Source organism: Ptychodera flava, unplaced genomic scaffold (assembly GCF_041260155.1).
Source record: "Ptychodera flava strain L36383 unplaced genomic scaffold, AS_Pfla_20210202 Scaffold_49__1_contigs__length_964681_pilon, whole genome shotgun sequence".
In the NCBI taxonomy this organism is placed as follows: Eukaryota; Metazoa; Hemichordata; class Enteropneusta; family Ptychoderidae; genus Ptychodera; species Ptychodera flava.
The window spans coordinates 543,320-571,107 of NW_027248371.1; the positions used below are offsets into that span (position 1 = coordinate 543,320).

Below are 27,788 nucleotides of genomic sequence, written 5' to 3' on the forward strand. Positions count from 1 at the left end.
TGTCCGTGTGTCTGTCTGTCTGTCTGTCCGTCTGTGTGTCTGTCTGTTGGTCCAATATCTGAAAAACGGCTTGTCAGATCAGAATTAAATCTGGTACATATATTCAGTTAGCAAATGGCAAGAACTGATTAGTTTTTGGTGAGTGTGGCTTGCATACTTTTCACTCATTTGCATAATTAATGATTTTAAAAAAAATGGATATACATTAAAAACCACAACACACAATTTGATGAGATTTGCTACAAACGTTGATCATAAGAAGATATATCAGCAGTGGGAACCATTAAGGGGTTACATGAAAGATACTTGCTAATTTGCATATTTAATGAACTTTCCTAATTAGGGATATTTATCTGAATTGACTTGATCAAAATTGACCAAACTTGGTATGTATATTAAAGATACTATTATTTAACATTATTGAAAGTCATTAAGTGTTTTAACTTTAGCCAATTTCTAATTTGCATATTTAATGAACTTTCCTAATTAGAGATATACATCTGAATTTACTTGACCAAAGTTGAAAAACTTGCTACATATATTGCAGATACCATGATACAACATTATTGACAATCATTAAGCATTTTTACTTAAGCTAATTCCTAATTTACATATTTAATGAACTTTGCTTATGAGGGATATATACTGGGAATTACTTGATCAAAGTTGGCAAAACATGCTATGGACATTCATGATTATACCTGGTTAAAAAATTATCCAAAGTCATTTCACATTTTCATGTCAGCTAATTTATAATTTGCATATCTAATGAGCTTTCACAGCTCGGCATATATGGCTTGGGGGACTTGGCAAATAGTAACTACACTTGCTATATAAAATGGTGATACAATGACAGCAGTCAAAGAACTTTAATATTTATATTTCAGCTGATTACATATTTGTATACTTCATGACCTTTTAGAATAAATCAGCGGTGATTATTGTTCATTTTGTTGATCATAATACTTTCAATGAAGTTGCAAACATGTGGCAAAGGTTCAAATTTACACATAATTGCAATATATAAATGAAACACGTGAGCATTTTCAGTTCATATCTGGTTGGTATATAGGGATAACTATAGGATAGAAATTTTTTGACCAAATGTCATGTGACCTCGATGACCTTTTACCTAAAGTATACGTTTATGTCAATAAATAAGTAACCACAAGTGCTATTTCCTTTATCAGTCTGCACGATAACCCGGCTTTTGAGGTGTGGCCGGTACCAGCGATTTGATTGGGTATTGTAGGGTGATTGGCATGTGCGACATCATGTGAGAAACCATTTTCTTTAATGGGTGGGTTCACCCACTGAGGTATTATAAATAACAATTAATATTTGTTATCATATGAAGATATTCTACAATAATTTGATATTATTTGTAATTTATTTAATAAAAATAATTATTTTCTTGATGATTTGAAAACGTTTACAACCTCCGTATACACGTGTTCTATGACAGTTAAATTTCCCACCCTGCACATAAATAGTTGACACTTCGGCGAGAGTTGACCGATGTCGATGCTATAACATCAAAACATTAGAACAGAAACTCACATGGTTCTTAAAGTAACAGATCAAATTTAAAGCTTATTATCTTTCTAGAGTAGAAATAAAGATAGGTACAAAAATGGCTTTAATGGAACAAACCTAGATTGAAAGGTCTAAATGTAGCGATTACATGAACTTCCCGACCGGTCCAACTACCCATCGACTGTCATACTGTCAAGATTCGATGTCTGAAAACCAACGAGCTGCTGATGTGTACCAGTCCCCAATGAGTACTACCACATTGATATGCCTCTGTTTTTACTCACAATGACTGAATCCTGTCCCAAAGCTGTCATCAATATATAATTGGAGCACTGATTTCCTGATGGGCAGTGTTTGGATACCGGATACGATTATCGTTGCATGGACCATGGATGTAAAAAATAGATCCATGCATGGACATACCACAGATGATCGTTGACACTCACTGGAAAATCGATGGCTGGGACTATTATTTTGTAAGGTTTTATAGAGAGTTATGGGCTCTGGTACAGAGAATCAGACTGATTACAGATATTGGAAGGTAAATTTTCTGTCGGGCAGTGATGGGCGTAGGCAGCAGTATGACCCCTTCTGATCGAACACTTGCAACACTGACTGCGATGGCAGACCAGTTGTGAGATCGACAGAAATTTTAGTTGTCGGGATTTTTTTCAACAAATACGGGCTACCACAAGTTTACCTCTTAGTAACCTCTACTACATTAATAAAGAAAATGTACTGATCGATACACGGACGAGTCATTCCGTATTGTGCAAGTTTCGTGCATTCCGAGTGTCTCGCCGGTCAAGCTATGAATGAGCACGCGAGTAATACACGACAGCTCATTATGCATGACCTCATTATGTCTACACTCTCAACCAATAGGCACAGCTCTGAGATGTCATGTGATACTATTCATGAACATTTGTTTACAACATATGCGATTTTCGCGCCACCTTGTTAGCCTGGGTTTTTTTTATTATTTATGCCTATTTTACCTTATTAAGGCATAGCTGATGAGTCATACTTTGAGGGCAATAATAATCGGCTAAGCTGCATTCACGAAAGTGGTAAGGGATTGGCTAGTGCCACGCTTCGCGCCCTTACGACTGGAATTTGACATGTGTCAATCAATCGTTTTCACTCGACGAGGGGCAAGCTCCTGATCAGTAACATAAAGCTGTATGTTGCTGGGAGTAAACCATTGCCGATTGGAGAGGTTTGCATTCCTCTGACGGTACTTACGTTGGAACATAATTGGCTTGAAAATTTTAGGGTTTTTCATCATTTCGCTTAAAAGTTTACAGTGCTGAGAACACATTTTAATGAACAACAGTAAAAATTAATCATTTATAAATAATTAATAATACCTCAAGGCTTTATTTTTCGTAGTAAATTGTCTACAGGATTTTTAGACCAAAAATTACAAAGTTTCAAAAAGAGGTCCTGTCGACCCCCTAGAAAATGTACCCTCCATTTCTTCGTGCAGTGAGGTCACCGGCCGAGCGGGTGGGACTTTAGCACCCGTATTGTGGAAGCTATGCCAAAATTGACACTTGCAGCCTTTTTCAAGCAGCGTCGTCCTCAACAGCAGGATTATGCCACAAAATTGACAAAATTTTCATATTTTGCCCTATATTCACACACGTGAATTTGCTCCATTTGTGCCGACGACCGCGTGCCTAGTGACCCAGATGACTTTATTTTACATTTATTTTGACGATGGGGTACGTTTAATCTGCATAGTTTGGCGATTGTCTCTTTAGACCAAAAATTACAAGTTTTGAAAGTTGAGTTCGTTCAAAATCAAGTAATTTTAGCTACCCGATTGAAAAGTGATAAAATTATATTTTAAAATATGTATATTGCCAAAAAATTTGTCGACGATATTCTTCAGACCTATAGCCGACACTTACCATCTCAAAAACAGTAAAAATATACCTTAGTTTCTGAGAAAACCACGTCTTTATTTTGGCGATATTGTTGGCTTTTGTTGACTTTTAATGACGCCACTGAAAGACGCCATTTTTGCCGATATTACGCGTCATGTAATGGTACCGGAAAAGCCCGGTCGTCGTGCAGACTGTATATTTAGTAGGATGGGAGACCTTATGACAACAGGCTTTACCTCGTTAATTATGCACATATCTAATTCTGGGCAAGCGAATAGAGCTAGAGGTCTGATTTTTGGCATATAGGGATTAATTAGCAATACAATTTTTTTCCAAAATGTCACGTGACCTCGATGACCTTTGACCTTGATTATACATATACGCATAACTCAGTAACCACAAGTTTTATACCTCCAATTTTGATAGGATATTAGACCTTAAGATGTCACATCTTGTACCTCATTTATTATGCGCATATGTATTTCTTGGCTGGCCAATACAGCTAGAGGTCTAATCTTTTTTCCCGATTTAGAACCATAACTTAGACATGCCTCATGTGTTTCAAATTGGGAACAACGACATAGACCTATGTGCCCGTAGATCTCAACATATACACTCCAGTGATACTTCTTATTGATAATGACCACATTTCCCTGCCCCATCAAGACTAATACTCCTATTACAAGTGGGGACTATGTCATTGTCAATGACTTGTTTTAATATTAAGTTTGTTGGATTTTCATTAAAAAAAGTGAAACTTCTCCTTTTGTTGATCGAATCGCCTATCACGATTTGAGGTCATGTACTGAATACCCACTGCTGTTTTACTGGTATAACTATATGATGTGGGCAAGGAGCTAGAAGGTAAGGCATTATTGAGCAAGTGCAAATGCGCAAAATAGTGTCAGTCATGAAACCAGGTCAAGGTGAGGTGGCTCTTGAATGAAGTGGAGAAAGACAGATACATTTATGACTAAAGATACTTCACAATATTGACTTGCTATTACTCATTTTGATACTTGACTGGCTTTTTAGTTCCCACGGACCGTCCGGGGAGACTTATAGGTTTGGTCATGTCTGTCCGTCCGTCCTTCCGTTCACGCAGATATCTCAGAGATGCCTTGAGTCATTTCATTCAAACTTGGTACAAGGATTACTTCATATGTCATACATATGCATGTTGATTTGGTTTAAATTGAGATATGATCCAATATGGCCGCCATGCGGCCATTTTGCTACAATTTTTACATGTCCTTAGCCATAACTCAGATATGTACATGTATCATCGGATTTTATTCAAAGTTGATACAAGGACATTGAACTATATGCATTGCGATTGGTTTCACAATCCGATACAATATGGCTGCCTTGTGGCCATTTTGTTATGATTTTGTCTGACGTCCTGAGCCATATAATTTGGATATGTATCAACTGATTTTTTCAAAGTTGGTACAAGGACATTGACCTATCATATCATAAATATGCATGTTTATTGGTTTCACAGTCCAATGCAATATAATGGCTGCCTGGTTGCCATTTATAACTCAGATATATTTCCACCAGTATCATTCAAAGTTGGCACTAGGACATTGACCTATGTCATAGGATAAAGGATAGGATAGGATAAATAATTTATATAGCGCCAGTATCCATCAGCAATGTTCACTGGCACTTTACACTAGGTCACAGGTAAGCTCTCTTGAAGAAATGAGTCTTAAGCATAGATCTGAAGGTGCGAATGTCCGGGGCTGATTGAATAGGAGCTGGCAGTTTGTTCCATAGAATTGAATTGATGAGGAATAGGAGAAGGATCTGTCACCGTATGATTTTAACCGAGTTCGTGGAACTTTAAGTGTGGTTTGTAGACTGATCGGAGAGATCTGCTAGGGGTGTTGATTTCAATGAGTTCAGCCAGGTATGAAGGAGCGAGTCCATGTGTTGATTTATATGTGAGAAGTAGGATTTTGAACTGAATTCTGTAAGACACAGGGAGCCAGTGAAGTTCCTTCAGGATTGGTGCAATGTGACCCCTTTTCCTTGTTTTTGTGATGAGACGGGCAGCCGAGTTTTGTGCTCATTTGTAGTAATCTGATGTATAAGTCCGGTAAACCGTAGAGTAGGGAGTTGCTGTAGTCTAGCTTGGCAGAAAGAGTTGAATACATGAGAGTCAGACAAGTCTGTTGAGAGAGATATTTCCTGATGAATCCAATACGGCGGATAAGTAGATAGATGCTCTGACAGGTCTGAATTATGTGTTTCTTAAAATCGTGGCTACTGTCAAACAGGAATCCAATATTGCGTGCTGCGTCTGCCAGTTGAATGGAACTTGATCCAACTTGAATGCTGTCAATGGTGGCTGGTGAGTGATTATATTGTGAACGAATAAGGAGGATTTCTGTTTTGCCATTGTTGAGTTGTAATTTGTTTGATGTCATCCAATCTTTAATGTCGCACACCTGTATATATATATATATATATATATATATATATATATATATATATATATATATATATATATATATATATATATATATATATATATATACTGGTGTATATATATATATATATATAATATATATATATATATATATATATATATGTGTCATACATATGCACATCAATTTGTTTAACGGCATGTAGCAGTATCATGTCAATTATTGAATTTTCGTAATTAGTCTGATATGTCAAGAAATACTGCATCAAATTCATGAAACTTTGTACAAATGTTAAACTCACATTGCTTGAACAGTGAAAAAGACATTTATCAGTGTCAAATTAATTAATTTGTAATTGCATATATGAACTTTCCTAATTAGAGTGATATATCCACAAATAATGCGTTAAATTTGATGAAACTTAATTTGGTACAGATTTTGATCCCATAGTGTTGTAAATACAAATCAATGACACTTATTAGTGGTATCATTTTATATATATAAATTAATTCCTAGTTTACATTTACATAATGGATTTTTGTTGGGTGAATGTCCAAAGTACTGCATCAAGCTTTATGAAATATGGTACCGGTGATAATCTGTCAGTGTTAGGATAGGATGCAAAAATGTTTGACAGCATCCTGTCAATTAAGTACTAATTGACTTATTTAATGACCTTTTGTAATTAGTATGGCGGCTTATTGGTTTTATGTTTTCACCACCATGGAACTCATTTTTGGCCATTAAGCCCCATCTGTATGACAGTATTTTTAATCACAGACCTAATTAATGAAGAGGACTCTATCCTCTCAGAGGACTTGTAATTGTCAATGACTTGTTGTAAATACCTTTAAGGAAATGGTTTACTCTGAAGGCATGGTCTACATCATGATTGGTACGTGTCTGTGACCTCTTGAGTACAGTAGTTTGGCCTTTATATACATAAGCAACTGACAAACAATCTAGGAAAATATTTGTTGCTGTTCAATCTCAGACTCTGAATTTGAAAAACTTTCTTGATATCTAGAGTGACAATATAGCGTCAAATTCAAAATGGATAACAATAATTGTAACTTTTGAAGCAAGAGAGCGTGATTTACTTTATCAAATGCTTTGCTGAAATCTGTTTAAATGACATCTAATTGTGCTCTATTGCCAATAGCATCGTATGCACCTTCGAGGAGAATAGTAAGATTTGAAGTAGTTGATCTATGCTTAACAAAGCCATGCTGCTCATCAACAATCAGTGGATTAATATGGCCATAGATCATATCCGTAATAAGACACTCAAAAACCTTAGATAATGTTGGGAATAAAGAAACTGGTCTGTAGTTAGTGACCATGTCTCTGCTGCCTGATTTATGAATTGGAATGATGTTTGCTGATTTCCAGACATGAGGAAAACATGCATCCTTGATAAAGAGATGTTGAAAATGATTTGAAAACAAGAATGCTGAAACCTGTAGCACACCTCGATAGGATGTGACTAAAGAGATTATCACATCCTTGCAGGGCATTTTTGACATCCAAATATGACAGAAGGCCATAAACCTTGCTCAGTTCTATATTCATCATAGGCATAACATTGTCTGAAAAAGTAGGAAGATCAGGATAAGAATCTATGGCTGAGTCATTTGAGTCGGTGAAAACTGAATGGAAGTATCTGGTAAAAAGTTCTGCTTTCTCAAATGGATCAGAGGGGGACATATTATCATACTTCATACCTGAGTGGAAGGAATGGTCCTGAGACCTTGCCTTCACTAGCAACCGATATCGCTTTTCATTAAACTTCATCAGCTAAAATATTGATATAAGATTTATATTTTTCTTTGGCCAATTTCTTAAAAGCAGCCCTCTTTAGTCGAATCATAACTGTTGTGGTCTTTCCTTCTTAGATGGAATGCAGCCTCCTTATCCTTAAACAGGAACTTCCAGGACCGTGGGCACACAATAGGGCGATTACTGATGACACAACCATTTACATACCCTGGGCAGGAGTTTTTGAATTCTCATAGCATCGCTTTGACCGTGTAATAAATTTGAATAATCATGATTGGCACTTTCGTGACATATGCAAAGAGGGGTCAAATGGTCCTACAGGGAACAGATTTTGAAACATATGCGTTCTCCAACAAGAGACATTTTTTCAGTTCGTTTTCGACTCAAGTTTAGTTGCTATATATTCACAGACATCATATGCAAAATTCAATGACAATGAACGCCTGAAACATGACAAAATCATGGGATTCTGGGACCAAACACAGCACATCTGATCAGTAGCGTGGCTTTTTTACATTTGCATGGATTTACAATAAGCTGGCTTTTATAGGGGAAGTTCCTGTTTTAGTGCTGTAATTAATTCCCTGTCATACCAAACAGGATATTGTCATTTTGGTTTGTAAGATGGAATAAAAATCCTGTTTGGGTTATAGTAAAAATTTATGTATCCTTAATCGCTGCAAAAGTCATATCATAAAAAAGTTCAATACAGTCATCAATATGCAGATCATATAAAATACACCATGGCAGCAATTCAAGAGTCCTAGTCATTGCATCAAAATAAGCTTTTTTAAAGTATACATTACTCTATCCTCCCAATAGGACTCTGTCTTAGTGGTGAACATGAAAGAACATGACAAAGAATCGAGGTCGGACTCAAAAATGTTCAAGCCGGTTCTGACATCACTAGGAGTGGAACACAAAACAAAGTCTAAAAATGATTATTGCAAGTAGGATGATAATTACATTCAATTTGATATAAATCACCAGAATTGATATGAATGCAAGGATCCAGTGAGTGATCAAGACCAGCTGGATCAATTTTTGTCCAGTAAATATCGGATAAGTTAAAATCACCAATGATTTAAAGTTTGCTGCCTCTACGAGTAGCAGTACCGGTACGGTATTCAGAGATATGTTGCCAGTTTTTTGTAGTGGCTCAATATCCTTAATTAGTAGACAATATAAGACACATACCACCATGTTTCTCTTCCTTGATAATTCAATTTCAACCCATAATGATTCTGTGTCATCATATTCAAGATCCTGTTTGTGTCGAGCTTGGAACTTATCACTGAGGAGTAGGACAACACCTCCTCCTCTCTTACCAGATCGATCACGGCAGTGCAGTGTGAAATTGGGAACACTCAGTTTGGAATCCAAAACAGAACCTTTTAACCATGTTTCAGAAAATGCAAAAACATTGTATTGCCCGCTCGCAGCAAGTCCAACTAAGCTGGAGTGCCATGTGTCAAGTTTATTTTTCAGGCTCCTTACATTTTGATAGCACAAATTGAGCCCTACAGCATTATGATTACTGTTACCTGGACCATGGGGTTTTGCATCTTTGCTATATGGACAGCTGGCGACAGACCTGGATGAAGGTGAACGTCTCCATCTAAGAGGATTAATTTGAGGTTCAGGTTAAACAATGCCACATGATTTGCGTAGTACTGGTGTCTTTAAAAGGAAAACTTTGGTTGAACCTTTTTGACATGGTTGAAGATTGCAGTGTCCTTTCCAATGGAATGAGTGAAATGAGTTGCTGAGTTGTTTCGATTTTGTACAAGCAAATGAACAAATGAACAGCAAACAATAGAACAAGAAGTACTGGTATGAAACTGGATGCTTTTAACCCAAGGAGTCTCACTGGACATTCACAGATACACAGCTCCGATATGGTGGGATCCGATGCTTCAATGTTGAACAAATACAAAATATTAGCTCAGCTCTTAGTGGTGTGACCACCTCTGCATTTCGAGACACATATTTTACTGTTGCATAACAGCAGGTGGATCTGTGTTTACAAATTTGGAGGGAGACAATATTCCCACTCACAAAATACAATGGTAATTAAATTGAGAAATACACGATTCACTGAGATGCAGACAGGTTTTAGCATGATGAAATTTTGCAAAATGCGTGGTATGAATTTTCAACCATACTTAACCATATGAATTTTGGCAAATATGAATGAAATGATGCTTAAAATGTGGATTATAATGAATACAATGTATTGGCTGCATGTAGTTGACCATCATCTGATGATGCTGAAGCCCTACACCGATTTTATTCCCGATCATTATCGAGGATGCACATCTATAGTCGTAGTGTGCCCTCGCACTGCCAATCTGGCATGTCCAAAAACAGTGTACTGGCACAGAATATGATTAGAGACACTGATCAGATGGTGTCTTTGTTGTTTCATTTGCTTAAATGTGTAGATAGTTGTCCAAAACCCAGCCGATAGTGCAAACCTTAAAGATAAGGGCTGGTCAGTTTCTTTAGCTGGGGGGATTCATGGGGGGAGGGGGGATCACCCTGTTTTTAGCTCCCATAGCCATATGTATATATGGCAATGGAAGCTATTCTTATAGGCTAGGGAAATGTCTGTATGTCTGTATGTCTGTATGTCTGTATGTCTGTCCGTCAACATCAAAAACTCCAAAACCGCTGTACATTTCATCTTGATATTTGGTGTGTACATGGATGATGGGCTGTAGATGAGATTTTGTTCAAATGAAGTTGTCATTGCCAAAAATATGCAAATTAAGTGAAAAAATGTAAAAACAGTCAAAATTGAAAAAACTCAATAACCACTGAGCAGATTACATGAAAAATTAGCATGTAAGTACTTTGGGCTGACATGAAATGATTGTGCACATCTTGGGTCAGTTATCTTGGACTTGCTATTTTTCATGAATTTTTTTGTAATTTTCTCCCATTTTTGGTCAAAAAATCTTCTCTGAAACCACAAGTCCGATTGATTTGAAACTTGGTATGGAAGTGCATAGGGGTGACCTTTCCCAAATTTGGGCAAATCGTGGTGAAATTTGCATATTTTTAGTTTACACGTCCATAGACTCCCATGTATAAGGCAGATCTCATAGACTCCCATGTATAAGGCCACTAAAAATAAAAATTTAGTTTCTCATCGTATCATATTGCAAAAAGGATGCAGTGACACAATTTTTAGTCCCCACGGATGAAGTCCAGTGGGCTTATAGATTGGGTCATGTCCGTCTGTTCGTCCATCCGTGAGTCCATCCGTTCACGCAGATATCTCGGATATTTTGACAAAATGTCATGTGACCTTGAGGACCTTTGATCTCAAATATACATATTTGTCCATAACTCAGTAACCACAAGTGCTACCACCCTTCATATATGGTATAATGGGACACCCTATGACGCCACATATTGTACCTCATTAATTATTCACATATCTAATTTTGAGCGAGCCAATAGAGCTAGAGGTCTGATGTTTGGTATATAGGGATAACTTAGCAAAACAATTTTTTGACAAAATGTCACGTGACCTCGGTGACCTTTGACCTCAAATATACATATTTGTCCATAACTCAGTAACCACAAGTGCTACAGCCTTCATGTATGGTATGATGGGACACCTTATGACGCCACATATTGTACTTCATTTATTATGCGCATATCTAATTTTGAGCAAGCCAATAGAGCTAGAGGTCTGATTTTTGTATATAGGGATAACTTAGCAATACAATTTTTTGACAAAATGTCACGTGACCTCGGTGACCTTTGACCTCAAATATACATATTTGTCCATAACTCAGTAACCACAAGTGCTACCACCCTTCATATATGGTATGATGGGACACCCTATGACGCCACATATTGTACCTCATTTATTATGCGCATATCTAATTTTGAGCGAGCCAATAGAGCTAGAGGTCTGATTTTTGGTATATAGGGATAACTAAGCAATACAATTTTTTTGACAAAATGTCACGTGACCTCGGTGACCTTTGACCTCAAATATACATATTTGTCCATAACTCAGTAACCACAAGTGCTACCACCCTTCATATATGGTATAATGGGACACCCTATGACGCCACATATTGTACCTCATTAATTATTCACATATCTAATTTTGAGCGAGCCAATAGAGCTAGAGGTCTGATGTTTGGTATATAGGGATAACTTAGCAAAACAATTTTTTGACAAAATGTCACGTGACCTTGGTGACCTTTGACCTCAAATATACATATTTGTCCATAACTCAGTAACCACAAATGCTACACCCTTCATGTATGGTATGATGGGACACCTTATGACGCCACATATTGTACCTCATCTATTATACGCATATCTAATTTTGAGCGAGCCAATAGAGCTAGAGGTCTGATTTTTGGTATATAGGGATAACTTAGCAAAACAATTTTTTTGACAAAATGTCATGTGACCTTGATGACCTTTGATCTCAAATATACATATTTGTCCATAACTCAGTAACCACAAGTGCTACCACCCTTCATATATTGTATAATGGGACACCCTATGACGCCACATATTGTACCTCATTAATTATGCACATATCTAATTTTGAGCGAGCCAATAGAGCTACAGGTCTGATTTTTGGTATATAGGGATAACTTAGCAAAACAATTTTTTTGACAAAATGTCACGTGACCTCGGTGACCTTTGACCTCAAATACACATATTTGTCCATAACTCAGTAACCACAAATGTTACAGCCTTCATGTATGGTATGATGGGACACCTTATGACGCCACATATTGTACTTCATTTATTATGCGCATATCTAATTTTGAGCGAGCCAATAGAGCTAGAGGTCTGATTTTTGGTATATAGGGATAACTTAGCAATACAATTTTTTTGACAAAATGTCACGTGACCTCGGTGACCTTTGACCTCAAATATACATATTTGTCCATAACTCAGTAACCACAAGTGCTACCACCCTTCATATATGGTATGATGGGACACCCTATGACGCCACATATTGTACTTCATTTATTATGCGCATATCTAATTTTGAGCGAGCCAATAGAGCTAGAGGTCTGATTTTTGGTATATAGGGATAACTAAGCAATACAATTTTTTTGACAAAATGTCACGTGACCTCGGTGACCTTTGACCTCAAATATACATATTTGTCCATAACTCAGTAACCACAAGTGCTACACCCTTCATGTATGGTATGATGGGACACCTCATGACGCCACATATTGTACTTCATTAATTATGCACATATCTTATTTTGAGCGAGCCAAAAGAACGAGAGGTCTGATTTTCGGTATATAGGGATAACTTAGCAATACAATTTTTTTTGACAAAATATCACGTGACTTCGGTGACCTTTGATCTCAAATATACATATTTGTCTATAACTCAGTAACCACAAGTGCTACACCCTTCATGTATGGTATGATGGGACACCTTATGACGCCACATATTGAAACTCATTAATTATGCGCATATCTAATTTTGAGCGAGCCAATAGAGCTAGAGGTCTGATTTTTTGTATATAGGGATAACTTAGCAATAATTTTTTTTTACAAAATGTCACGTGACCTCGGTGACCTTTGACCTCAAATATACATATTTTTCCATAACTCAGTAACCACAAGTGCTACACCCTTCATATTTGGTATGATTGGACACCTTATGACACCACATGCTGTACCTCAATAATTAAGCACATATCTCATTATGAGCAAGCCAATTGAGCTGGATGTGTGATTTTTGGTATACAGGGATAACTATAGGAGAGAAATTTTTTGACCAAATGTCATGTGACCTCGATGACCTTTTACCTAAAATATATGTTTATGTCAATAAATAAGTAACCACAAGTGCTATGTCCTTTGTATTTAGTAGGATGGGAGACCTTATGACAACACACGCTTTACCTCATTAATTATGTACACATCTAATTCTGGGCAAGCGAATAGAGCTAGAGATCTGATTTTTTGGCATATAATTAGCTATATAATTTTTTTTTTTTTCAAAATTTCATGTGACCTCGATGACCTTTGACCTTTGATTATACATATATATGCATATCTCAGTAACCACAAGTTCTATACCCTCCAATTTTGATAGGATATTAGACCTTAAGATGTCACATCTTGTACCTCATTTATAATGCGCATATGTATTTCTTGGCTGGCCAATACTGTAGAGGTCTGATCTTTTTTCCGATTTAGAACCATAACTTAGACATGCCTCATGTGTTTCAAATTGGGAACAACGACATAGACCTATGTGCCCATAGATCTCAACATATACACTCCAGTGATACTTCTTAATGACCACATTTTCCTGCCCCATCAAGACTAATACTCCTAGTATAAGTGGGGACTATGTCATTGTAAATGACTTGTTGAGTTAATGGTTGTATCACAGTATTCGATATATCTAATTCTGTATTTTTTCCATTTTATATTCTGAATAAATACATTAAACATATTTCACTGTCTCCAGTACATTACATTTAAGTATTTTCACTTCATGCACTTTATCTCTTTCACACATGTTCAAATATCTGACCAGAGAACAAACACTAAATAGTCCAGGATGGGAGCTACAGTGTCATTGACGCTATTTTTGACTTTGACTTTCAATGCCCAATAGGGGGTGGGTCAGTGTGTTTCTCGGCACAGGCTCATACTTGCCTCAAATGCATCGTGCAAGCCACAAACTTCATCATTCACTTGCATTTTTCGGGAGGTCACCCTGTTTTGGAAAGTTGGAAAAGAGGGGGGGGGGGATCAGCCACTTTTTGATTTTGGCAAAAGATAATCCACCCCCCATGCCGAAGAAACTAACCAGTCTCTAAAGGGAAATTGTTGAAGACAACACTTACCTAATTTTTTTTTACTATTCCACAATAATAACACTGTTTAATAAATTACCACCAAACTTCCATGCAATGTTATTATTTTTCCCAGACCTTCATATGTTCGGCCTCAGTGACAACGATGGAAGAAACACTATGAACCCTCCCTGTTTCTTTATTGCACCAATACACGAGAGCAAACTTGTTCATATTAAATATCAGTCAAGGAGAAAATATTATCAAACCATTACAATGAAGTACTTCACACTCAGCAGAGCCTAGAAGCAGATGTAGGATATTTCAATGATAAAATTTGTTTAAGTAATTGATTTGCCGCCAAAGATAACAGAGCAGATCACATGCTTCATTTGGACCAATAAGTAAGAAATGTTCACTTCATAGCTGATGTCATCTGGCATGATCAGGTCGATAGTTAGTTGTTTTGCCCATTTAGTGGATTTGGCGCCAGAGATAACAGGCATATCACATGTTTCATTCGAGTCAATTGTTAAGAAACATTCACATGATGTATGACATCAACAGGCTTGAAATTGTGACTCACCCCACTACACAAATGTTTTACAAAATCATCATTTCTACAAAAAAATCATTTCTACAAAATCATCAGGCCACTGATAGAGTGGTAGATTTGATGCAAACAATAATGGCGGTCTCTAGGGTTAACACATTTGGTACAATCCTTTGGTCAGGTTTTGTTTTTCTTCAAGTATACTATTTACCTTCAAATTACTGTGACAAGTATAACATTGGTGAATGTAGCTGTAAAATGTAAACTTTGCTTTGGTTGAACAATGGAAGCATGCAGGATGCAAAGCAATTTTAAATATTTTCAGGTGCAGCCAACGAACAATGCCCGATTAAAGAGGTCTTTACTATGACAAGATATACTGTGCATGATAAGTAATGTGAACTGACTAATTTTAAGACATGAGGGTAATTTATTAGCTGTTCATAATTTGCCCTCCCAGTGAACATTTTTCGACTTACCCTCCCGCACTCAAACTTCATTTTTACCCACTCCCCACTTATTTTTGCCTGTTTCCCCTCCCCACTGTCAGGTTCTGAAGCTGCCCTGCCCTGTGGTGAAAAAACTTGCCGATTTCCCCTGCCCTTGAAAAACCTCCCCTCAATATTTGTCATTCCATTTCCCTGCAGACATGAAGCTACCCTATCCTGAGATGAAAAACCTGTCCTGTGAAAAAATGAAAAAATGTGTCCTGTGAAAAAATTTCCCCTGAAAATTAACATTCCCATGTAGACACATACTGCAGTGGCCTTCTACCGGAAACACCACAGCTCAACTTCCCCTGTCCCCGTTTTAAAGTAGCTTCCCCAGTCTCCTCGTTTTTCTCCAAGCCCTGTCCCCGGGACAATCAACCGTTATCTGCCCTGCCCGACAAAAAAAACTAAAATTTCCTCCCCTGCCATCTAAAAATATATCCCCTGCCCAAGCAAAATTGAAATTTCCCCTGCCCTCAAAATTTGCTCCAGGAATAGCTTTTTCAATGAATAGCTTCGTTGGCTGCACCTGAATTTTCATGGTGGGAATGCTAGTTGTTATTCCCTTCAGTGGTATAATGGAAAAGTGTATGTTTATGCAAACAGGTGCAAACGAGCCACTTGCCCATGTAAGTAAATTTCCAAATACGCGTAAAAGAGACTAGGACAGCGCAGTTTTGTTAAACTAATGAATCTTACATTTGTAAGTGGCAATTCACCTATCATTGACCTTTATAATCTCAAATTTTGCCTTAAAAGTATGGTTTAGTATTAAAATACCCCAGTTCAAAATATAACGAAAAGACCTGAAAATACTAAATGTGGCATTACAGTCAGTTTCTTATGTTTCTCAAAAAGAATACGTTTTTTGAGTAAATAATTTGCTGCGCAACTCTAGGTTCATGAATATTACTTGACAAAGTGTGAACAATTACTAAGCAATAATTTTTTTAGCGACGAAGTTACGTAACTGAGGAAGCTTATAGAGTTGGGAGAGGCAAAATTGACGTCATTTCTGTCAACAACTTCCGTAAAACTATTTTGTCACACCACGTGATCAGTGTTATCTAACGACTATAGCATGCCATTCACGCTGCACACTCACTATCAGCGAAAATAGTATCGTGTTGAATTGACATTATAATTGAACTTAGAGCGTACGTGTGAGTGTATTTCATGAAAATGCGATAGACAATGATGCATTTACGTTAGAAAGTCCATGCTCGATCAAATTGTTTTTGTTCTGTCATTGTAAATTACGAGATTAGTGGATGTGGATGGACATCTTGCGTGCGCTTGGTCTTTGTCTGACATGTATGTCGTTTCGATCTCCATTTTACTGTGTAGGGGAGAATGAATTACGTTCCTCATGGGTTTCAAATATGTAAAAAATAAATACGAAAGTTTTGAGTGGATCTACGATTTCGTTTCCAAAATTACGAGCGAAAATTTCAGCTTCCCATTTCATCGGCGCGACCGTGCATAACCTAAGTCTCCTACTACCTCCATGATCACATGTTGTACCACACGAACATGAAAGGCCTCTGAAACACTGTGTGTAAGCGTGTGGTAATTTTCGTAGTGTTTTTTCTCACTTAATTTGGCAAATTATCAGCAAAAACCTCAATAATTCAAGGTAACCCTTTCTTCTCAATTGCTTCCTGGAGTTTCAAAGTCATACAAACGAAAATGAATAAAAAATTTCGGTGCAAAAATCGTGCATCGGCGAGAGTAGAGACTGAGAGTATTCATACAGAAATAGCCCATGATTCGAGCTTGGTTTTCGTGTTTTTCGTTTCAATTTTGGCCAAATAGTAGCTTTTTAGTGGGTTTTGAAATTTTTAAAGCATCTAAAAAGATTAAAATGACTTTTCATTAACAAACGAAATAAAAAAAATGAGAAATTCAATTATTTATCTACAAAATAAAAATATTTTTGGCAAGTGAATCATGCAGCTAAAAAGTGAAACAATCAATGTTTTGGACGGAGTACGTACGTGTGAGCGATTTTCGTGGAGATTCCCGACCATTCTGTTCATTGCTGATACGCAGTCAGTTTCTGTGAAACGGGATGAAATTTTCTTTCAGGCGAGGCGTTTCAAGTTACTCTTGAGAAAGTTACTTATTTATCAGTTGTTGTTTTACTGTTTCATGACACATGTTCTGATTCAATCACTTGTTGACCTGAAAAACAACGATATTTAGTACTCTTCTCTTTTTCAACAGACTTTTAGTAAGTAGCCGCGGTACAGCTGTCAAAATACTATCGTTTTCAAAGTACATTTTGAGTGAACTTTGTAAATGAACATTCTGAACCATCGTGTAATGTTATGCTTGGAATTTTGTTGCTTTTGAGGTTTATTCGTGGTTTTTTAGCTACTATAGACTATAGTCTATAGAAGCTATTGGGATGGGTATCCGTCCGGCGTCCGGCGTCAGTCTGTATGTATGTATGTATGTATGTATGTATGTATGTCCGTTTGTGAGGCGTCCGTCCACTCAAATATCTTGAGAACCGCAGTACTTACTGATTTGATATTTGTTGTGTAGATGAAAAATATGATTTTGAGAAACTGTTTTTTTTAATTTTTGATATTGTTGAAAATAGGCAAATTAATGCCAAAAAAGGTGTTTTTGGTAAAAAATCTCTTCTTCATAACCGCTGGTCAGACAGCTTTGTTATTTGGTATACAGGTCTCTAGGGATAACCCAACTTAGATTTGTTCAAATTGTGATGAAATATGCAAATCTGTATTTTTAAGGAATTTTTGTCATTTTGGTCAAAATTTGACTTACATTGTATGTAATTCTTGTACTGTATGAACCCTATCAATTCACCCAGAAAAAATAATTAATAAGATTTTAAATAATTGAATTAATTAGGAAATCATCAAAGCCAAAATAATTTTAGTGTGGAATTATCAGAAAGTTTACATTTTTTGACAGTTCATAGTGAAATGCTTACCATCTTGGAGGATTAAAACATGTAAAGGCAACTTTCCTGAATCCCAACTTTGATATTCTGAACCACCTTTATGTTATCTGAAAGAAATTGCTCATAATAGTTTGTCATGATAGGGTGGTCAAATAAATAGAGATAGAGAATTTATTTCCATTTATGGTTGACTTGGTAAGGATAAAATAAGATTACTTTTTGAGGAAAAAAATAGAGTGGTCAATTAAAAGAGTGGTCAAAGTGATAGGGTTTTTATGGTAAAGCTGGGCTGTAAGATTTCTCATGTGCTATTTATAGCAATTATGCAATCTGTGTAAACAGTGCAATGAAAGTGTAACATGATTCCTTATAATGCTTTTGATGACCTTGAACTTCTTAAGTTACAAACATTTGTCTCTTCAGTGTGCTTTCTCTGAGTACGTACAGTCTCAACTTATTCGACAGAACTTACTTACAATCAATGTTAATTTGAAAGTTAAAATGTGCTTGGTTAATAGGATGAAAATACAGATAAAGATAACCAGCTGAAGATTCTTTGTAACCTGACAGATATGCTGTTTTATTATGACATAAATCTTGATTTAAGCAAGTCTTCTTTACTTTAATTAGAATGTAATTAACTCTCGTTTATTTGCTATTATAGACTAATATAGTCTGATGAAATATGCAACTCTGTATTTTTACGGAATTTTTTCCATTTTTGGTCAGGCCATCCTGAAATGAGCTATCAAAGATATCCACCTTCTTCATCAACACATGTGTCACAAAAGGTTATTCTCTACATAACACAGCAGAGCTCTGTCAACTGTTGAGTTGCTTGTTCTTTCAAAACCGCTGGTCAGACAGCTTTAATATTTAGTTTACTTGTCCGTAGGATGACCTTAGTGAGATAATTTCATACAGTCAGGAAATACTTAATTTTGTATCCATGTCTATAGTAGCTTCAGGGACTTTGGCCCTATGTTTTGTTTCTTTCCATCAAACATTGACAAGTAAGCTTGTAAAACTAGCCTTAAATCACTTAAATTAGAATTATGTGTTACTTTCTGGTTTTGTAATATGTAAAGAAATAAATAAGTTGATTCTTTTGATCCTTTCCACTTATTGGTATTTTTTCCTGGTTTAAAGTTACTAATATCCTTAACCCTTAGTCTCTACAATCTTAGAAAAAATGAAACGATTGATTTAATAAAAGAAACTTATTGTGACACAGTTCAGTCATTTTCATAACTCTGGTTCAAAATTCAGTGTGCTATACTCATATCTTGGCAGTGCTGAACTCTTCTGTCATAGTATCTGCAATTGAAGAATTACTTCACATAGAATATAATTTGTAAATGTAAATCAGTACTGTTGAAGATTATTTAATTGTCAGGGTGTTGCCAAATCTTGTGTGTATATAAGTATGTCCGGTTCTGAGATGAGCTGTATTGGCATACAAAAGGAATTTGTTGATAACTGACAATTTAATTAATACAATCAATTTTGAAATTTACTCAAAACTTTTGAGACTGAATTTGTAACTTTAATAAGAATTTTCGGAAGCTAGAGGGGAAACAGACATACCAGTGTGATGGGCGGACCAGAAAGTCCATGGAAATCAAGCAGGTTGTTCTTACATGAACATTGCTGTTTGGTGTGTTGATTTGTAACACACTATGCTAACATGTTTCAACACCCAAGGAAACATTTGCAACTTTATAGTCAATGCGACATATTAATAAAATTATTTTAATTTTGTATCGGAATATCACAAAGCAATGTTGTGATCATTGCAGTCCAGCTGTTATGAGTGAGCATGTGTACTTGGCTGGACCGATCAAGTTTCTACAAAAAATCATTTCACTATCAGTGACAAGCTAAAGTGACGTCTTTAATAAATGTGTCCATTCAATATCCAAAGAAAATCAAGGCTATCAATGACACGAAGAAAGTTTGTTAGTCCCCACGGACAAAGTCTGGGGGGACTTATAGATTGGGTCATGTCCGTCTGTCCGTGCATGCGTGCGTACGTCAGTCCGTCTGTTCACGCAGATATCTCAGACATGCCCAGGTCAATTTCTTTCAAACTTTGCACAAGGATAATACCCTACCCCATACAGATGCACGTCGATTTGTTTCACAATGCGATCAAATTTGGCCGTGTTAGACTCGGAGGACTTTTTAGTTTACACCTCCATAGACTCCCATGTATAAGGCAGTTCTCCATAGACTCCCATGTATAAGGCAGTCCTCCATAGACTCCCATGTATAAGGCAGTTCTCCATAGACTCCCATGTATAAGTCAGTTCTCCGTAGACGCCCATGTATAAGGCCAAGAAAAATAAAAATTTAGTTTCTCATCGTATTCATATTGCAAAAAGGATGCAGTGACACAGTTTTTAGTCCCCACGGATGAAGTCCAGGGGGCTTATAGATTGGGTCATGGTGTCCGTTCGTCCATCCGTGAGTCCATCCTTTCACACAGATATCTCAGACATTTTGACAAAATGTCACGTGACCTTGGTGACCTTTGACCTCAAATATACGTATTTGTCCATAACTCAGTAACCACAAGTGCTACACCCTTCATATATGGTATGATGGGATGACGCCACATATTTACCTCAATAATTATGCACATATCTAATTTTGAGCGAGCCAATAGAGCTAGAGGTCTGATTTTTGGTATATAGGGATAACTTAGCAATACAATTTTTTTGACAAAATGTCACGTGACCTCAATGACCTTTGACCTCAAATATACATATTTGTCCATAACTCAGTAACCACAAGTGCCACACCCTTCATATCTGGTATGATGGGAGACCTTATGACGCCACATACTGTACCTCATTAAGTATGTGCATATCTAATTCTGAGCAAGCCAATACAGCTGGATGTCTGATTTTTCGTATATAGGGATAACTATAGGATAGAAATGTCATGTGAACTTGTCATGTCAAAATGTCATGTGAACTTGATTTTTTACCTAAAATATACGTTTATGTCAATAAATAATTACCACAAGTGCTATATCCTTTATATTTAGTAGGATGGGAGACCTTATGACAACACACATATCTAATTCTTGGCAAGCGAATAGAGGTAGAGGTCTGATTTTTGGCATATAGGGATTTATTAGCAATACATTTTTTTTTCAAAATGTCACGTGACCTCAATGACCTTTGACCTTGATTATACATATATATGCATAACTCAGTAACCACAAGTTCTATACCCTTCAATTTTGATAGGATATTAGACCTTAAGATGTCACATCTTGTACCTCATTTATTATGCGCATATGTATTTCTTGGCTGGCCAATACAGCTACAGGTCTGATCTTTTTTCCCAATTTAGAACCATAACTTAGACATGCCTCATGTGTTTCAAATTGGGAACAACGACATAGACCTATGTGCCCATAGATCTCAACATATACACTCCAGTGATACTTCTTAATGACCACATTTCCCTGCCCCATCAAGACTAATACTCCTATTACAAGTGGGGACTATGTCATTGTCAATGACTTGTTTAGAATTATATTTTCGTTTTAAACTACAGTTCTTTGATGCAGTGTGGTCGTCTGGCAATCCATCATCACGGCAGATGTAGTGCATGCAATACACAGTCCACACTGTCCAATCATGCGTGCATGTTTTCCTGTTATAATTCAATTGGGTCAGAATTTTGTAGCAAGGAACATACAAAATCTTGCAGATAAATCAATTTGGATGATCTATGTACATCTATGCAAATTCCAAGTTTGGTGGACATGTGGAAATTATGTCTTTTGCCTTCATGTACAAGATTGCATGTTTACCAAGCTGGACGCTCACTGCTTAAAAAAACAATAGGTTTTATTACAGTTTCACATTTAAACCCTTTCTTTGCATCTTTCTCAGCAACATTCCCCAAACCTCTCTCCTTGCATCCCTACCGCTAAATGCACTGAGGAGCACAGTGTCATCATTGACGCTATTTTTTTTTGGAGGGGCTGAAAGCGTTGTCTTTTCTGTCATTCCATCCTGTCTTATCCAAGACAGAGTATTTCAAGAAATGAGGAAAACTACGAAAGGCAAACTTGTTTTCCCATCGAAATCTGTCAGTATCATTGCTATCAATGTTGTCATGATGTAACATTTTGCCAACTCACTGGTAATCTTAAAGTATAGACTTTGTACAAGGCTCACAATCCTTACATAATCATGTACGCCTTTGCCTGAATATCATACAAGCAAGATGGACTTTGTACAAAGTAGTCAGATTCTTGTATATTTCGCTGAGGGTTGTTACAAAGACTGGTAACTTCTAAGTCAGCATCAGGCAAGTTTGGCAAGGATGTCACAAAGTCAACACTACCTTCCAGTTTGTTGGGGCAACCTGGCAAGTTTCCTACAGGCATTCTATGAAATGCAATATTATAAATAGACACCTTTACTTTTGTATGGCAGATTGTATCACTAATTATGATGTACCAGTTTGCATGGTATTGTGTAAGTGTGTGTGATAAATGGTTGAAACAGTTGCCAACAATTTAATACTTCAATGGACAGTGCATCAAAATTTGTGCAAATGCACTTTACTATGAATATCACAAGCTGCTAAGGTACATAGAAGTTATTAAATATTGTGTATACACTCACTCTGGCTAACACAACCAAATGTGAGCGAAGTGTCATGACGCTATATGTTTACAATTTTAACACAATCTGTTTTATCATATTTATGTAATGTTTTGTGCCATTTTCGGTCAAAAAGTCTTCAAAAGATTTCTTCTAAGAAAGCTTGGGATATTGTATGTCATAGTGGCATTGTGATATAATAGCCTTTTAACAAAACAATATCATTTTGTTTTTCACTTGTAGCATCATGTCAACCTGACTTACGACTGCCATCTTCTCCAGATGACTGTGGACATTTTCATCTTCCATTGCTACTACTCAGCAGAGATATTGACAAACGATCTCTGAATGCTCGTTATGACAGCATCAGCAAACAACTTGAGAATGAAACGGGACATTTCCGCTACGGCATACTGAACATGCTTGGCTTGCTAGAATTCCAAAAAGGAGAAAAGGTGAAAGCTTGCCAAACATTCACCGAAATCTTTGAGAAAGATCCTACCAACTTGAATGCACTATCTAATTTGACAACGGTCTACGAATGCATGAACATAAAGCAGAAAGCTAAGGACTACAAAGATCAACTAACTGAAGTATTTGAAGATCAAGGAAGATTATCAGGAGAAGAAAGACAAGCTGTTTTACTCAGGTGTTTTGCTGAACAAGCATATTCCCTAGCTTTTGATTGTTTCGACGAAAAGACAAAAACACCACCAAAATATGAAGAAGCGATTTCAATGTATGAACTTCTTCTAAAAGAGTCTGAAAATGTAGCTGCAGTAGATGGCGAGAGGTTTAAATGGAAGATGTGTATGGGAATTAGGCAATACATGAAGCTGACAAAAGACTGGCAGCTGTGGAATAAAAGTGGAAGGGAAGATAAAGAAGCAACCAAGGAAATGATTACTCTTCTACAACTTCTGAAAGATATCCTGGATAACTGTGGTGATGGATTTTACAAATTTCAATGCTGGTGTTACATTGGTATGTTGTTGATTAACGGGAGATGCTTGATTGATGCAAGATCACATCCTGAAAATCTTGAAAAACTGCGAGAACTAGATCTAGTCAACTGTTATGAGCAACCTTCACTTTGTTTCCAAGCTGCTGAGACTTGTTATGATGGAGGTTGGAAGGAACTAGTCAAGTTTGCAAAATTACTGATCAAAGATAAGCAATATGAGTATGCGTTACAGGTGATTGAGAAGTCGCTTGCAAAGAACCCTGACAAGTCTAACTGGCACGCTTATGAACAGAGGGCAAATATCTATATTAAAATGTATGACAAACAGTCACAAGGCCCAGTGAAGCAAGGTGAAGTACCTGACAAGACACCGCTCACGAAAGCAGAAGCAGATTTGGAATTGTGTCTAGAGGTAATGGATTACAGCCCGACGATTTTGTTGGAGATGGCCAGACTACAAATCCGTTTGTTTCAAAATAGAAAACGAAGGTTTGATTTTGAAGTTGAGGATAGGGATGCCTTAGAGAAGGCATTCAAAATATTGGCAAAGATTAAGAACACAGGAGACATAGATAAATACACCTATGCTGTGTACCTAGGGACGAATGGCGATTGTTTGATGTACGACAAGGAATATTCTGATGCAGCTGCCAAGTATGAAGAAGCTATACTATGTCATGGAGGGCACTATGGTAATTTCTCGGCTTTGCTGAATGCCCTTTTCCGCCGACTTCGGCAACATCGACAGTACAGTATTCTAGATAGTGAGGATTTGGCAGACATTGTAATGAAAATTCAGAAATATCACGGATTGTATGAAAAGGAGTACATATATAAAACGTTTAAGAATCTTTCACGTACATTCCATGAAGAATTCAGTGATGTTGACAACTATTCATTCACAAAAACTGGCATGAAACTTCGCGAGATTATTGAACATTCAAGTGCTGGTGAATCTCAGGTCGAACAATAAGTGTGATGTAACATAATGAACAAATGAAAGGTTATTGTAGAGAGTTCTGGTATCTTTGACATGTACAGAATACTGTGTTTCTATCGAACAAAAATATTAGAAAAATGTGATAAATGACATAGATTTCAATTATTATGGGCTGTGATAACAGAATGGCAAGGGTATATGTTCAAGTTTCTGACCCTGCAATGTAAACAAGACTAGTGAAAAGCAGCTATTATTATTAGTGTAAACTGACAGAGGTAAGACTGTGACAATGCATCAGCCATGAATTTAAACATTGCCCAAGATCAACCCTTTATTGGCATAATAAATGAGAGTGATATTGAACAACAAATTGGAACTAAAGTATTCACACTTCGTGATTTCTGTACATCTTGATTGTTAGTGTTGCACTTTTTAAGTCACAAGACAGTTTATTTTCATCTTTCATTATTTATGTACAATAAACTGCATCATTATTTATGGCTTTTGGGGGGGGGGGGGTCGAAGGAATTTCATTGGAAACTCAGAAATTTCAAGTAACCCCACTGCCAACCCTGATGAATTAGAGTAACCCCCTCTCTAACAGAAATTTTGGCAGACCCCCTTTCTTTCTCTCCACATTTTGAGCAACCCCCTTGTAGCTTTCAATTTTTTGAGTGACCCCCTCCCTGGCCATAAATAATGACAGGTCCCTAAAGAGCTCCTAAGTGTTGCTTGGCTCAAAATGGCGATGATATGTCAATAGCTATCATCTTCCAACTGTGGAGTGAACACCGATGATAGCAAATCATATAGTGAACCATCTGAAAGTACGTCATAGTGATGTCTACAAAACTTAACATGGTTAAAGTTTAAACTTCTGAATGCTTTGTAATTCTTCCTTGATTGAAGCTTATTAATGCAGCCATATTTTAGTGCAGATTTTTAAGGTGTCAGTCTATATACAATCATGCTACTACATTTGAAATTGTTTAATTTGGTAAATTAATATGAATTTTTTTCACCTAGTGTCGACCTTTTATATTTCTTAGGAAAGACTTTGCTTCAGTAGTTTTACAGCTGAAGAGTACATTTAAGCCCAAACAAGGGATTATGTGCCCAAGGGCTTGTAATAAGTTGCCTGGCATAGAGAGGGTAAGTGATCACCTGGCTTGAGACTATGTTGTTCCTTGTTTTGGTGATAATGTTTTCAGTGCAGGCCTCTCCCACATAGTTTTGACTCTAAATTTTGCAGATCTTTGAAAATGACAATCACATGGCCATTTCCATGGTTGACAAAAACCCATTAAGGACAACAATTTTCATCATCAAACTTCATGATTTTAAATCGCTATTGTATGGTTTATCAATATATTAGTCCTTTGGGCCTTTGGCCCAAAGTACTAATGTGATGACGCGGCCTCTGTTGTTGCATACAGTGGGCCGTATGCTGTGGACGCAGGTATCTCGGAAACGCTTCAGTAACTTTTTCTGAAATTTGGTCTGGTGGTCATTTTGGCATGTATCTCAAACAGTCTTTTTTCCTTTTTTGATTGAATCATTTTAAAGTCACTTTTTTAGCTTTTTTGTGAAAACCACTATTTTCAATTTTTCCTCAAAACCACTGATTTGATTATTGTGATATTTGGCATGGGTGTTCGTATAGTTGAAATGCCGTCAGAAATGTTCAAAATTTGGTGATACATGCCTTGTATTATTTTTAAACAATATTTTATCCATTTTTATTTTATATTTACTTGATTTTGACTCGCTTTCGTTAAAGCTACCGTCTGCGCATGCGCACAACTCTAGGACAAAATCTGAGTTGAGAATCGAATCGGACGCCATCTTGTTTCTCGATGTGGGCACATTTTTTACTTTGTGAACGTTTCACTGTGCATTTCAATATATTCTATAGTTATGACGTTGACAGTGATGCACTTTTGCGGCTGTCGTGTATTTTTTGGTACGAAAGGCGCCTTTGATCGACTGAAGAATGATGGTACCGGCAGGCATATCAGTTCTACTGAGGAAGTAATCCACTGGCCCGCATAGGTCAGGGACTCACTTAGGGGAGAACCACTTGATTTGTGGGGGGGGTATGGAGGATTTTGAGAAAAAAAATTGTCACCAGGTGAAATAAAAGAAAAAAATAAGCCTGTAATGGCTTGAGAAAAAAAATTCTCATAACAGACAGAAATAAATAAAAAGGAATTGTCATAATGCAGTTGAAATGAGCAAAATTTTGGAAATTCATTCTCATGTGTTCTTTGCTAGCATGCTGCCATAGGCAGCGCAAATGTTTTTACCACAAGCAATTCTCATGTGTTTTTTTCCCCAGCACTTATGATATAAGCATTCACTACTTTACACCTCAGTGCACTCGATGTTTCCTTCCCTTTTCTGACCCAAGAAATCATATTTCTGGATTTCTGTTGCAATATCTCAATGGTACAGGCAATATCTAGATGGGACTATTTGACTTCTGTACATTGTGAAAATTGAAAACACAAGACAGGAGTCAATAAACTAGTGTAAAAACCAATATATTATTCTCTCAACATAAATATGTTAGAAAGATTACAAGTTGTCAAAGAAAAATTGAGGAACAACAAATATAATGAAATACAATGTGTGAGCCTTGTTTCTCTGACCACAAAAGATAACATCTCCCCTGAGAACTTAAAAGGGAATTGACTGTTATAAGAAAAGCAGGTATAGTACTGATCACTGTTGATTTGCCAAAAAAGTGTTCTATAATTTAAAGTTGTATATATACTAGACTTTCCATTTTGTTTTCATTCGTTGGAATGTAAAA

At 36.7% G+C, this 27,788-nt stretch overlaps 1 protein-coding gene across 1 annotated transcript in view; it reads left to right on the top strand.

Moving 5' to 3' along the window:
• Positions 1-27,653, top strand: part of LOC139128324 (uncharacterized) — a 76,803-nt gene extending 49,150 nt beyond the window's left edge. The window contains exon 8 of the mRNA XM_070694119.1: positions 23,313-27,653. Coding sequence (XP_070550220.1) covers positions 23,313-25,006 — 1,694 coding nt within the window. The 3' untranslated portion in view covers positions 25,007-27,653. The remainder of the gene's footprint in view (positions 1-23,312) is intronic.
• The last annotated feature ends 135 nt before the right edge of the window (positions 27,654-27,788 follow it).